The 13908-nt window shown below is 32.0% G+C and overlaps 3 protein-coding genes across 11 annotated transcripts in view; 2 read left to right on the top strand and 1 right to left on the bottom strand.

Annotated features, from left to right (window-relative positions):
• LOC146942456 (uncharacterized) overlaps positions 1-2153 on the top strand; it is a 3595-nt gene extending 1442 nt beyond the window's left edge. The window contains exons 8-12 of the mRNA XM_085757389.1: positions 100-1051; positions 1171-1264; positions 1350-1400; positions 1527-1687; positions 1873-2153. Of these exons, the coding sequence (XP_085613515.1) occupies positions 100-547 (448 nt within the window). The 3' untranslated portion in view covers positions 548-1051; positions 1171-1264; positions 1350-1400; positions 1527-1687; positions 1873-2153. The remainder of the gene's footprint in view (positions 1-99; positions 1052-1170; positions 1265-1349; positions 1401-1526; positions 1688-1872) is intronic.
• Positions 1-13908, bottom strand: part of IAA29 (indole-3-acetic acid inducible 29) — a 19897-nt gene extending 5989 nt beyond the window's left edge. Inside the window, 4 exon segments of the mRNA XM_085756417.1 lie at positions 12934-12985; positions 13079-13332; positions 13563-13627; positions 13630-13908. Coding sequence (XP_085612543.1) covers positions 12934-12985; positions 13079-13332; positions 13563-13627; positions 13630-13812 — 554 coding nt within the window. The 5' untranslated portion in view covers positions 13813-13908.
• LOC146942455 (uncharacterized) lies at positions 5834-12630 on the top strand. Of its 9 annotated transcripts, XM_085756426.1 has the most exons (13): positions 5834-6042; positions 6171-6225; positions 6430-7276; positions 8250-8369; positions 8490-8531; positions 8617-8696; positions 8810-8878; positions 9342-9506; positions 9625-9695; positions 11114-11208; positions 11311-11354; positions 12068-12177; positions 12298-12630. In XM_085756426.1, exons 8-12 carry the CDS (start codon positions 9491-9493, stop codon positions 12160-12162), a joined length of 321 nt encoding a protein of 106 aa, XP_085612552.1. In that variant the 5' UTR covers positions 5834-6042; positions 6171-6225; positions 6430-7276; positions 8250-8369; positions 8490-8531; positions 8617-8696; positions 8810-8878; positions 9342-9490; the 3' UTR covers positions 12163-12177; positions 12298-12630. The 9 variants fall into 9 exon arrangements, 1 of the variants encoding a protein (XP_085612552.1); XR_015032699.1 differs by lacking the exon at positions 9342-9506; XR_015032698.1 differs by lacking the exons at positions 9342-9506; positions 9625-9695 and adding an exon at positions 7866-7994.

Here is a 13908-nt window from a genome sequence, read left to right as displayed (position 1 = left end):
GTGATAAGGAGGTCGAGGGCTCGATCTCACTCTCGGTATAATACTAACAATACTAATATTGTCCGTTTTAAAAAATTATGTTCATTTTCTTCTTATCAGATGGTCTCAAATTGCGGCGCAATTGCCGGGAAGGACAGACAATGAAATGAATCTATGGAACTCATGTTTGAAGAAGAGACTGAGGCAAAAAGGTATAGATCCTGTGACTCATAAACCATTGTCTGAGGTTGAGAATAATGGAGAGGAAAATGCTAATAAGAGTCAAGAGAAAGCACCAGAGATATTATTATCCAATGAATTGAACCTTTTGAAATCAGAGAGTTCAAAATCAGATGCAGCTTCTAGCTATGAGCAAAGAACATCTTCAATTTCACCAAAAGCATATGCAATGGAAATGGAAGGTTCTTGCAACAAAGAGTTTTTCATAGATAGGTTCATTCAACCCTCAGATTTGATGGGAAATTTTCCACTTCAGATGAGTTATACAAACACTGAAAATGAACTCTGTTATATTTCTAAATTTAATATTTTTCTAACTGGAACATAGGGGAAAATATATGTATTCTTATATATCTATGTTAAAATAGATATGTAATGTTCCAAGATATAAGTGAAAGATTATTTCAACAATAGAACCTATATAGTCCATTTCATAAAATCACTTGGGTAAAACCCTTTGGAAGCATTCTTTAATTTCTATTTCAGCCTTGAATCTATACCTATGTAAGATAATTGATTTTGGTTTTCTATAGAAAGATTTTGTGAAACAATTTAACTTTATAACTTATTTGTGAAAGATTGTACATTCACTTAACCATTCAATTTCTTTTGTTCTGACACTTCTTTGTTATATAGTGCAATGGGCATAGGATATTCAGATAGTGAAATGTTTATGGTTAATTTATTATTATGTACTCAGAGTTAGTTTCGAAACTTTTGTTTTGACTGTTTGTGCCTTGCAGTTGAAGTCTCCTTCAGTTTCAAGGAAACCATTGAAACCTGATAACAAGAAACATTTTAACGAGGACGATTCATGTTCAGTTGCTTCTGGGTAATGCTCTTATAAACCTTATAGTCAAAGGGTGTCAAAATCTCATCTCAAGTTTTCCTTATTCTAGCAATGATATTTTTTTTACTTTATCTTATAATTTTCTCCGTGACCATGTAAAGAACTGCAATTTCTGTGAGGTCGTTCAAATCCAGGGCGACTGTTGCTTCTGCTCCAAGCTTTTGGTCAGCTGAACGTGCACAAAGAAGAAAGGAGGTAAAATTTGTTGATTAATTAGTTTTGTTTCAATAGGGTTTTCATCTCAAATTGATCGGAGCATCCCCTTTTATTTGTGTCATAGTTCTATTCAAAATCAAGCAATGGAAGCTGAGAAGAATAAAAAAGAAGCAAGGTAAAAAGGGATTTATTTATTATCTCAAAAAAAACCATGAATTACATTGTCATTCTGTTACTTCTTTTCTTCTTATAGATATAAATTTATGTTAGTTTTCTCACTCTAATTTGTTCAACGATTAAGGATGAGAAATAAGAAGCCATCAAACAGTTGAGGAGAAGTTTAAAATTTAAAGCAAGCTCTATGCCAAGCTTTTACCATGAGGGGCCTCCACCTAAGTTCATATTTTCACACAGTCAGTTTAGTCATATAGTCCGAGACAGATATGGGAAGAAAGAATGATTGTAGGTGTTGAGAATCAAGTTCTGTATATTTTACTTATTGCTCTTTATGACCTCTACTTTATAATTAATTCTATGAGATTGTTTCTTTACATTTTAAGAAGTTTCATTTTGAAATTTTGATCAATAAGATATCTTATTCAATAAATCATTTTCTAATATTAACCTAAACTTATTATTTGATTTAGGATTATGCTCTAGATTTGAGTCTGGTGAATAATATACATCAGCATTGAATGGAACTGTGGCTTTGATGCTTGAACCAAGTCCTGCATTGTTGAGAGATGTTTGTATATTCTTAAGAGCTGGTAGAGTGTACATTAGATATGTTCCATTATATTCCTTGAGGAAAGGTTCATTGCCAAGTGCAATGTATCTGCAATATTTGTATCATAAATGTAGAGTTAAGATATAATCAACTAAACACTGTCAGTTCAAGAAGCTAAATAGATGAAGATTATAGACAGAATATGGCATTAGAAAAAGTACAATATCAACTCCTGCAGCCTTCAGAAATATGAGCAGAAAAGGTACAAAAAACCATTGCTACAAACTGGTAATCTACAATGTCTTTTTTTTTGAACAAGAATTAGACCAAGAAAAATGAAAGACATGGTAAAAGCACAGTGAGTAAAGGAAAAATTAAAGAAAATGCAAGATATAATGTGCATGTAATGTGATGAATGAATGTTGAATATGGTTATAGGATTAAAAAAAATGCTTAACTTGATGTTTAATCCACCAGGGTACAAGTAGCTGGTGACATTTTCATAAACCCAAGAATCAGCAACTTTAGGATCCTTGCTTATTTCTTCCAACATATTATTAGGAATTGCTAACATAACCTCAATATCAGTCCCTAACAAAGCTGTCATAACCCATTCATCAGCATCAAACAGTTTGAGTTTATCAAAGCCATTTTCTTGAAGCATTTTAACGACGTTGTTTGGAGGAAGTTGGTGAGTGGCCATGGTTCCCCACTTGACTCCAACTCCATAACCACATGAAGCCATACTTAAGAAGAAAATAATGATGAAGAGTAATGTCATTAGATAATGATGAGTTGCATTTTCTTGTGCCAATTTTTTTTCTTCTGAGTTTCAAGAATAATGAAAGAACAGAATCCAAAGAAATGGGAGTGAAAAAAGAAAAGGGAACGTGTGATTCAAGGAACGAGAATTTATAGATGTTCAGAGTTAGTTATTTTTTCTCAGTGCTTGTGTTTCATTGCATGTCTTCACAAATAAGGTACATAAAATAAAACAAGGACTTAAAATTGCAACTTTTTTCTCTCTCTTTCTTACTTTTAACAATAATACCAAAAAAAGAATTTCTTGAATGGAATATTTATATATATATATAGGGCAATGCTACAACACACCCACTCATTTTTGTGAAGGTGTGTTTTAGCATTGAACACCTTCTTTGTTTGGACAAAAAACTCCAATTTTCTTTTATTAAAACAAGTCAAACTAAAGGGTAAATATGTAAAACACAATTTATAATTAATATTTTTTTATTTCAGCTCTTCTTTCCCTTCTCGTAAGAACAAAAAAACCTTTCCTTCCCAATCAAAGACATTATGCAGGTACTGGGAGAGGAAAATTGGGGTTTCTAACCCATACCCTTTAGCAATGTATTTCCACTTTTCTAATTAACACAAAGTTCTCTTCTTCAATTTCAATTTCAATTGTCTCTATGATTTCGTTAAACAATTTCCTTTAAACAAGCAACTTTTTTTTGTTTATATGGAACAAACCCCAACCAAACATAAGAAACAATATAACAATATTGAACAGTTAAAAACCAAATTAATATCATATTTACAGGTACAAACAAAACACCACCATAGGAGATTGTAATTGGACGACGAATTGTGGTGGTCATGTTTTGAAGATAGAACATAAGGAACGGTGGTCATCGAATTGAAACAAAAACACATCGCAAATTTCATTGTTGACAGCGGTTGATGAAGGACTGAGTTGAAGATTCTGGCGATGGAGAATCCGATGGTGGTAGTTGGAGGGATAGAACTGAAAGAGTGCGGTGTGATTACCTGGGAGAGCTAGAATAAAAAATTTATGTTAATTATAATTTGTGTTTTACATATTTGCCCTTCAACTTGACTTGTTTTGATAAAGGAAAGTTGGAGTGTTTTGTCCAAACAAAGAAGGTGTTCAATGCTAAAACACACCTTCACAAAAATGGGTGGGTGTGTTGTAGCATTGCCCATATATATATATATATATATATATATATACATATATATATATATATATATATACATACATATATATATATATATATATACATACATATATATATATATATATATATACATACATATATATATATATATACATACATATATATATATACATACATATATATATATATATACATATATATATATATATACACACACACACACACAGAGATTCGTTCCTTAGTTCAGTTATAATGCCAGGCACTACCAGCATGTTTTGCATTAGTGTTAAGCGTATTCATTTATCATCATCACAATCTTAATCTTAATTAGAGTAAAAGAAGTTTTTCCTAGGCCACACATTATTTAACAACTTAATATCTAATGGATTATATGAGATATCCGATACTTACTTTGTAACAGTATTTGTTAGCTGATACTTGAACTATAACGTTAACTTGAACCATAAAAAAAAAAAAAAAATTGTGTGAGAACTATAAAGAGTGTTGCAAAGAAACTTCTCTCCATTTTCCTTTATTTCAAGATTCAAATAAATTTGGATATTAAAAAATGGCTATAGTAACTATTATCCATTCTTTGACAATTTTCTTTTATTCTTGATTTTTTCCATCCTTTATATTATTTTTTAAAAAAATCAAATAACCATGCGTTTAAGGACCCTTTTTTTATTGTTATATTAGATTAGATTTTTTTCAAACTTAGATTTTTTTTTATTTTTTTACCTTTTTTTATATATGAATATGAAGTTTGCATTTTCACTCATATTCTGCTCTTTCCTTTAATTTGCTAGAATGAGAAAAATGCAATTGTTTCTTTGAAAAATACAACTACAAGAAAGACAATGCAGTTGATTGATGTGCTTACCGGTCAGGAATACGATTGCCGCCTCATTACCGTTGAGCGTAACAAGGCTGAAAAATCCTTGGGAGAAGGTTGGTTCCAGTTTGTTAGGGACAATCACCTACAAGAGGGCGACAAGCTGCTATTCGATTTGGGTGTTCCTCCTACAATGTTATTTGTTGAGGTGGTTCGTAGAAATAATCTTGCTTGAAGAAAAGTTCTAATCTTTTGGAAGTTGTTGTATGCTGGCATGTATATTTTGTATAATATTTCAATGACAATATGTTTTAAATGTGGTTTAAAACATCTATCCTTTAGATTAAATTTTTTAAAAAAATACGTAATTCAATACCCACGGGTACCCGTATAGTGGGCACCCACGAGGATACGGGGCTGGCAGGGGTATCAAATTTATCCAACGGGGCGGGGACGAGTATCATATTATCCGTACCCATGGCTATCCATTGACATCCCTATCCTTTCCTGTAGATCATGTGAAAAGATTTATATACGTTGAAGCTAAAACACAAAATGATATAAATCAAGTAGAGAAGCTTTCAGCTATCTATCTGATGCAGAAATTTGTTCACCTGAAAGAACTGGATACTAAATCGCAGTTAATATCTGCCTTTGCTGTAGATAATGTGAAAGGATTTATATACGTTGAAGTTGAAAGTCAAAATAATACAAATCAGGTAGCTTTGGTAATATGGTTTTCATTGGTTTATAGATAGATATCAATTATTACTACAAAAGTGTTTCTACCGCTGACTAAATATGTTTTTATTTGTTACTCGTGATCAAGCCATTTTGAAGATTTAATTTTGTAATCCGTAATGCAAGAGTACTCTAAATATTGTATTATGGTTTATAATTATCTGTCATTTCGCAATCTATCCTTTCAATATAATATTTTGTCAAATACGTTACTGAACCCCCGTGCGAAGCACGGGTTTGTAACTAGTATATTTAGGACGATAAATGTCCGTTTCTTTGACTATTTTGCCCCTTTGGGGGTATTTTCGTAAATTGGTAAATAATCATCTCCCTCATATATATATATATGTTGTGGTACAATTTCTTTTCTCTTCCTTCTTCTTCAGTCCGGTTCTCTTCTCCTCACACAGAAAACAAAAAAACGGGTTCTCTTCTTCCTCACACCGCCACCTCACCGTCTCCGCCGTCGACCTCGCCGTTGAACACACCGATCTCCACCGTTTTCTTCTTTCTCAGTGTGCGACGTCTTCTTCGTTTTGCTTCTTCTTCCGTTTGTCTCTATCATCAATCAAAGGTTGGATTTTTAACTTTGATCTGCTTGCATGTCCCATTTTTTGGTGCGATTTTGTTCTTCTAATTGATTGAGGCATTTTTTCTTTTTAATCGATTTAGGTTTTTTGGTATGTCTTTGGTTGATTGCAGTTCTGAGATGATGACCTTGAATTTGAAAATACAATTTGGCATGGATCAGATATGGGTAAGTTTCAATTTGGGATGTTACTGGTTTTTTTTGTTCCTATCTTTCCAAGTTTTTATTTTTCACTTCATTTTAGGAAATTATGATTGTATTTGCAAAGATTTTTATGAGTTTGTAGTTATATTTGATCAGTCTGTGTGATTGCTTCTCTTCCTTTTGATTTTCCCTATTGCTGATTTGTTTGTGCTTTGTTTGATTTCTCAGCATCAGATGACACACAAAAGTCCTACAGATCATTAGGATCATCTCAGGGGTGGACGATATAAATACTTGACTATTTTTTTTCTCTTCTCTAATGGATTTTTTGTTACTCTTTTATATATCAGAAAATTAATTTGTTGATGATTGAGGGAATTTGAATCTTTTTTTTGCAAGATTGCGTATTCTTTATTGAAAGATGAGAATGAATTTTCCTTATGCAATTTCAATTTTTAATGACTGGCTTTTGAAATCTGATAATGTTATTCTTCAAACTAGCTTTAAGAAATTCATCAACTTTTTTTTTTTTTTGAGAGAAAGAAATTCATCAACTATGATGTGTAGTTTTGAAGAATAAGCAAATATTAAATATTGTATTTTAATTGAAGTCAAGATCATAAGATTAGTGACATAGCAATAACCTTCACTTATTGAGAACTCATCTTAAATGAGAGGACACCATTGGCATTAAAGTGCTAATGAGAGGACACTCATTGGAGCTTTTTATTGTTATTACTTGATTTTCTATGTTTCTATATTTTTTTTGTTGGACTGGAATGACCAAAATTGCTCAAAGTATAATTTGTGGGAAAGTACTGAAAATTTGTGTAGAAAACTGTCTTTTTTAATTGTGTTTTTTACTGCAGGAAAGTGCTGAAAATTGATGTCCCTGTTGTAAAAAATTTGGTTTTTATCATATGCTAATTGATTAGCCTCTGATTGCATGTGTGTTAGTTGGAGCTGTTTTGATTCTATTTTGGTGTTAGATGCAAGAAAAGGAATTATGAACCAAAGTAGAAGCTTGGGGTCTGATAGCAGCTTGGAGCTTTTGAAGGGAATCAACTCAAAACATGTGAGTTCCTGTTAGTGTAATACTGCCCTTGGATTTGATTTTGTGAAATTGAGTGAGATGACATAAAAAAATTAGGTTGTTTTGCATGATTAGAAATTTCCCCAAATGAATGCATTGATTTTTTATTGTTATTATTTTATTTTCTATGTTTCTATATGTTTTCTGTTGGACTGAAATGACAAGAATTGCTCAAAGTATAATCTGTGGGAAAGTATAACATCGTGGTTAAGAATTGGTATCAGTAGGTGTGATGGTGTCTATGGATTAAATTCTTTTTATGTACAAGTGTAAATGTAATTGGTACTTTTTCTGTAAACCTTTCTCATGGCATGCCCAGTATCTTTGAGATTGTAACTTTAATAAGTGTGACTTCTGTAATTACTTTTGTTTAAACATTACGAGACTTATAGGCTAATATGAATCATTTGTACGGGATTGTCTTGAACCAACTTTTATAGAGATTTGGTGCACCATTTATGTAGTTTCTATACCAAATTGGGTCATAAAATTGATTATGTACATGTAATATCGAGTTTGCTTGATGACATAAAAATTGAAGGCACAAAACTATGTTGGCTTTTTACAACAGCAGGGCCACTCCTCATCGGAAATCAGAAAGAGCGTACAAAATGCACCTTCTGTGTGCCAAATTTGGTAATTCAGCTTAGGAAAGTCTGTAACCATCCTGACCTCTTAGAATCAGTCTTTGATGGTTCATGTAAGTAATGTCGGATTGAATGATTTTAGCTAATTTCATGATCAGTTATACTTAAACTGAGCTATATTTTGCTTTTGTATAGATTTTTATCCTCCTGTGAATAAGATAATTGAAAAATGTGGAAAATTTCAATTGCTCGACTGATTCCTGCTTTAGATTTTTGTATGCTTTAGAGTTCTGCGCTTGTGCCTTTCTGCTTCCTTTTTGTGGCCAAGCTGCTACTCATCTGCACCTGCCTTTGCTAATTGCTATCAGGTTCTGATCTACAGTCAGTGAACCAAAGTGCTAGATATAATGGATTATTATTTTAGTGAAAAGGGTTTCGAAGTTTCCAGGATTGACGGTTCGGTGAAGCTGGATGGTAGGAAACGGCAGGTCTGCACCAATGCTTGGATAACACAACTTTTAATCATACACCTATAAGAAATTTGATTGTCTTTAATCATTTCCTCATGTGATTTGTTTACTGATTTTTGTTTTGTTTTTTTTTTTCAGGACACTTCTAGATTTTAATCTATGATAATTTCATCCCATAAGGTATGTTCTATGTAAATTTATATTTAAATTGAATGTAAAAATTGTAGGCTAAAAATATTGATGCTGTAATTGTTTATATTAATAGATTGTCTTGATAAAGAAATGCTGAAATGCACAGTGAAAAAGAAAAGAGGTGTTATCCAGTGACAGATTTCTGAGTTGCAAGTAGGCATATGTTAATAATGTTATGACCACTTGCATTTTGGACTAACTTTTGTATGACTTTTGTATCTACTGGTTTATCTATACAGTAACATGGTTTTAGCATAAATTTTCAGGAGGAGAGAGGACACTAGAGTGGGAATTGGCAAGGGTAAAAGTTTCTGCTAGCAGAAACATAATTGAAGGTAAATTACTTTTTTCTATGTAAGCATATAAAAAATCAAATTTTCAGCTATAAATAATTTTGTATGGAAATTTACTTTGTGTTACCAATTTATGATATGAAAAGTTTTTTCTTTGTGGGTTGAATAGGTGATAAGTTTTATGTGTTTGTTGGTGAGGTTTAAAATTAGTGATTTGCTGGGTTTGTTGATGATAAGTTTTCTTTGCGTAGAAATGTTTGTTGGATACTTAAATGAATTTTCTTTGTGTAGACTTGAAAGTTTGATTGATTTTTAATGAATTTGGTTGATGAATCTAATTTTTTTACGATGAGACGTAGATTTGTGATTCTTTATCCAAAACTTTGATTTTTAATGACATTGGTTGATGGATCCTAAAACTTTAGATGACAGTGAAAATTGAAACTTATATCATTCATACAGTTATACGGAAGATATATTGATTAGAACTTGATACCTTTTGCAGAACAATTATACAATGGCCATGGAAGTCCATTAATTTGTATGCATCTGAGACATTTGGTCCTCCACCAGTTTGGAGGGCTTGTGCCATGATTGCCTCAGGATCTGCATTGAACCATTCACCTAAATCCAAAATTGAGTTTTAATTAGTTTATGCAAATTAAGATAGGTAGTCCCAGGTCTTTAGTCTTGTGCTTCCATATATGTGATAATGGTGCATTGCATACTAAACAACTTTGTTGGTGACTTGGCATGGCTCACTAACTTCATCTTTTTGATGGTTTTAGAGATGCAAGAGTTATGTGGGATCAAAAGACTGGGCGTTCAAGGGGATGTGGAAAGTTTGGCTAACTGTAATGTAGGATTTGAAAAGTTCATCTTAATATTTTCTTATGCTTTTGTTTTGTGTTTACTTTTTCATAAAATGCAAGCCGTTTTATAATTAAAATTTACTTAAAACTAATGGTTATTTCCAAACCCACATGCAACAGACATGAAGGAAATCATATGTAGAAGTTATTTCAGTGAAACAAATTATCTTCTTCTCATTCATTATATATTATATATGTGTGTCTAAACCAATTAGTAAATGTCACACAAGCATGTCCTGAACCAGGAAAGGTTAGTTGTAATGGAAATGTGATGTAAAGTGGTAGTCTTTTAGTGTCTACCGCTGAGTATGGTTTATGTGTTTACGAATTGAGGTTCTAAGATAAATTGAAGAACTAATAGTTGTTAGCTTCTGTAACTATCAGAATAAGTATTCTATTTTATGCATCAGACCTCTCCTTATATGTGTAACATTCGAAAGCCTATTTATCCTGACTGGTGAACTTTCAAAGTTGCTTAAAGTTTGGGAATGTGCTTAATTTTTTTTGTCTGTAGGAGTTTTTCTTTTATTGTTGGTTATTTTTCTTTCACTGTTATTGTGATTTGAATATGAGAACGAGGCTCCATTTCAATAGAAAAAATATAGCATCTCTAACTACCATGATTAGTATTCATAAAGTAATCATATCTTGGCAGATAGTATAGTATATCTCTTGTGAAAAACATGACCAATATTTGAGACCATGCACCTATATAATAAGCACATATAACTTTTTGAAAGCAGCAGCTTTGCTTTCCGTTGTCTCAAAAGTGGTTGACTTCATTGCTGTCTTAGAATATATATCAACCTTTTTCTGTAGCTACCTCTTCTGCAGGTTGTTTATAATTTTACATACAGTTCAGTGTCCTTACTGTAATATGTGGCTCAGCTGCATCAGAATTCATAATAGCATGTTCTCTACCCCAGCCAACAACCAAGATAAATAAATTTATTTACTTTACCATTTTGTTGACCGATGCAAATTGCTTTGTTTTTGTTGTTTTACTTGACTTTTTTTACTCTTAAATATAAGCAATCTTCAATCACCTGCACTGTATTTGTTGCTATTGTTTCTACAATACCCTTCATCGGTGCTAGCAGACAATTGAAATTAGAATGACACTTAGTTTTGCAGACAATTGATATCCACTTTCACTGTATTTTTGGGAATGTGCTTATAAAAATTCATTTGTCTAATGGCTAATTAGAGTAGTTAATGTAGTTATCAGTCAGTTATTCGGATTAGTTAGAGGGTATGTGTGTAAATAGGAGAACACAATTATAAAAGTTTCGCATTGATCTCGGCGAAGAAAAAGATGTGGTAAACTTATCAGACAATTTTTTAATTGTTGTCCATGATTATTATATTTTACATACTTATTCTGAAAGTATTTTCATTTTCATAGTGGATAAGGCTCTGCTGGAAGATGATTATCTTGATCATCGAACATTACCTCTTCGAGATATTAGTAGACATGCAGAATGTATGGAGCGATCGGCGGTGAGTATTCTCAACTATAATTAGTGTGTTACATTGCTAGCATTTGACATTTGGCATTATGAGTTAAATTTCATCAACTGTTCCATTTGTTTCTCTATGTAGAAAAAGGAGGCAATTAATTCTAAAACATCTTCCACCAATCAAAGGTACACTACGTCACTCCCTTCTGTTAGATTTAAGTTAGACAATCACATAAATGGCACATTTATTTTCTGGTCAATGTTTACATTTTTTAATCTGAGTATATAGCTATGCTGCAAATTAGTACATATCATTGTACACATCTTGGTTGGTATTTATATAAGGGTGATTCATTCAATGAAATCTAAGAAATTTGGGGCATGTTTTAGAAAAATTAAGGTATTTAATGCAAGACAATCTTTATGTGGAAAAAGGGGGAGATTGGTCTGTTATTGATGGTTTATTTTAGCGCATATTATATACCTTTTTTTACCCAATCTTTAGTATATTTTCAACTCATAATTAAGAGTGTCAATGACAAAACCACAAGGGTAATTTCACTATATATAGCCAGTGACCACTTCATTGTTCAGAACCTTTCTCCATAATTAAGAAACAGTATCCTTTGTGTCCTTTTTTCTATTGTCCTTACAAACATGGGTCGCCATTTTTGTTGTTTAAAGCAAAAACTAAGAAAATGTTTATGGTCCCCTGAAGAAGATGAGAAGCTTTACATAACCATGTTTGGTGTTGGGTATTGGAGTTCAGTTCCTAAACTAGCTGGTAATATTAACATACATATCAAGTTATGAAAGAAAAAATTCCTTATCTTTTTTTACTTTACAATTAATCAGAATTATTGACAGAGAAAAGAAACTCACTTTTTTATGTATTGCAGGGTTGCAAAGGTATGGAAAGAGTTGTAGATTAAGATGGATAAACTATTTGAGGCCTCATTTGAAGAGAGAAAGATCTTATCATCAATCTTCATGAAGCACTTGGAAATAGGTAACATATATTATGTACATTGAAGAACAAAGTTTTAATATATATGTTCAAGCATGTTATGGTTATATATATGTTAAGTCATAATGCTTAAAAAATGATTAATAATTTCAAATGTTTCAGGTGGGCTCAAATTGCAGCACAATTACGAGGGAGAACATTAAATAATGAGAAAAAAAACTTTTGGAATTCAAGTTTGAAGAAGAAACTAATGAAACAAGGGATTGATCCAGCTACACATAAACCCTTCATCAATAATGAATCTCTTATAAAGGAAGAAAAGGAAAAACCATCAATGATAATGGCAATGTATATTTTGTATAATATTTTAATGACAATGTGTTTGAAATGTGGTCTGGATTTAATTATCCAACCCCCCCTTTTTTTGTAATCAACCTTGAATAGTTATTATGTTACTTTTTTTTTGAAAAATACATTATTCAACCCGTTCTCAAATAGTTCCAATGAAAACCAAATTTCATTAATATTTTGATAAAGATTTATAATATTTGTGCAATATTCGTTCATTTGCTCATTTTTTCTTTGGAACAATTTTTTTGCAATGGTTTCGTTTATGGTAGACCTATCTAAGATTTGATATGTTATGGATCACGGTTTTTTATATTTATATGCATGTAATATCTAAATTTCGAATCAGTTTACTTTTAACTGTATTAACAAATATGTGTTTGCCAACAAAATTATTCGAAGAAAAAAAAAAGCAATCCACCCCGTGCGAAGCACGGGTTTGTAGCTAGTTTATTCTGAAATGTGAGCGTATAGTTTGCTCCAGTTTCCTCAAAATTTTGGCCTGTTCAAAATAGTAAAAAACAAATCCACTAAATATACCAAAAGCTAAAAAGTAGTGGTACTATGAAGTATGAATATATCACTAGACACTTACATTTAACAAACATGCTAATCAACGAATCTTTGAGAGTTTGATAAGAGTTGTAAAGCCTCAAATTGATTTGTCTTCCAATGCTAACCCCTTCCATGTTAACCTTAACATACAAAGGTTTTGATCTTCTACTTTGATTTTCATTAGCTTGGTTAATCCTATCAATCCTTCTATGTTCAGGAAGTTCGTGATCATGAAGTTCTTTCTTCCTCCATGATTTAATCGGTGGCCACCCCACCAAATGGTTTTCTCCTTCACTATTCATACATGTACATCAAATATAAAAGTATGATGATATTCATAATAAAAAGAAATTATCACATTACCAGCTAGTTTTAGTGCATATTCATAATCACGATAAATTTTACAAAATCAAGGCAGCACCGTGATTTTGTTGAAGCTACAAAGTGTAACTTTTTGTCTAAATTATGGTGACACAATGTGACTTTGTCAAACTCATTGTTAATCCAAATATGCATGAACTTACTTGTTTGATGTGTGAATGTTTCTGTTCTTCTTTTCACTGCGGCCATCTTCCTCATTTGGTTGCCCACACTCCATACTAATAGAGGCAAAGGTTTTGAAAAATCTCCAAAAGACTCTTCAAAGCTACGTTTGTTTTTGAAATACTTTTTATTTTTGGAACAGCGAATGTGATTATTTAAATCAGAGTTGCAGGGATCAAATCCTTCAATGGAACTATGAGTGGGTAGAGCCAGACCTAACTGAAGTTCCATGAAGCATAAGAAGCTAGGCTAATAGGTTAGAGATAGGTACTTGCTAGCTTTCTAAGAGTAATTGAGATTACTTGACTTATGGGACTTGTGAGTGTA

This window comes from Medicago sativa, chromosome 3 (genome assembly GCF_051527215.1).
Source record: "Medicago sativa cultivar Bolivia chromosome 3, Bolivia_mono, whole genome shotgun sequence".
Lineage (NCBI taxonomy): Eukaryota > Viridiplantae > Streptophyta > Magnoliopsida > Fabales > Fabaceae > Medicago > Medicago sativa.
This window is presented reverse-complemented; position numbering and strand designations above follow the sequence as displayed.

Coding starts and splice junctions, on each gene's coding strand:
- LOC146942455 (XM_085756426.1), top strand. Junction 11,209..11,310: donor AATGTATGGAGCGATCGGCG/GTGAGTATTCTC, acceptor TTCTCTATGTAG/AAAAAGGAGGCAATTAATTC. Junction 11,355..12,067: donor ACATCTTCCACCAATCAAAG/GTACACTACGTC, acceptor TATGTATTGCAG/GGTTGCAAAGGTATGGAAAG.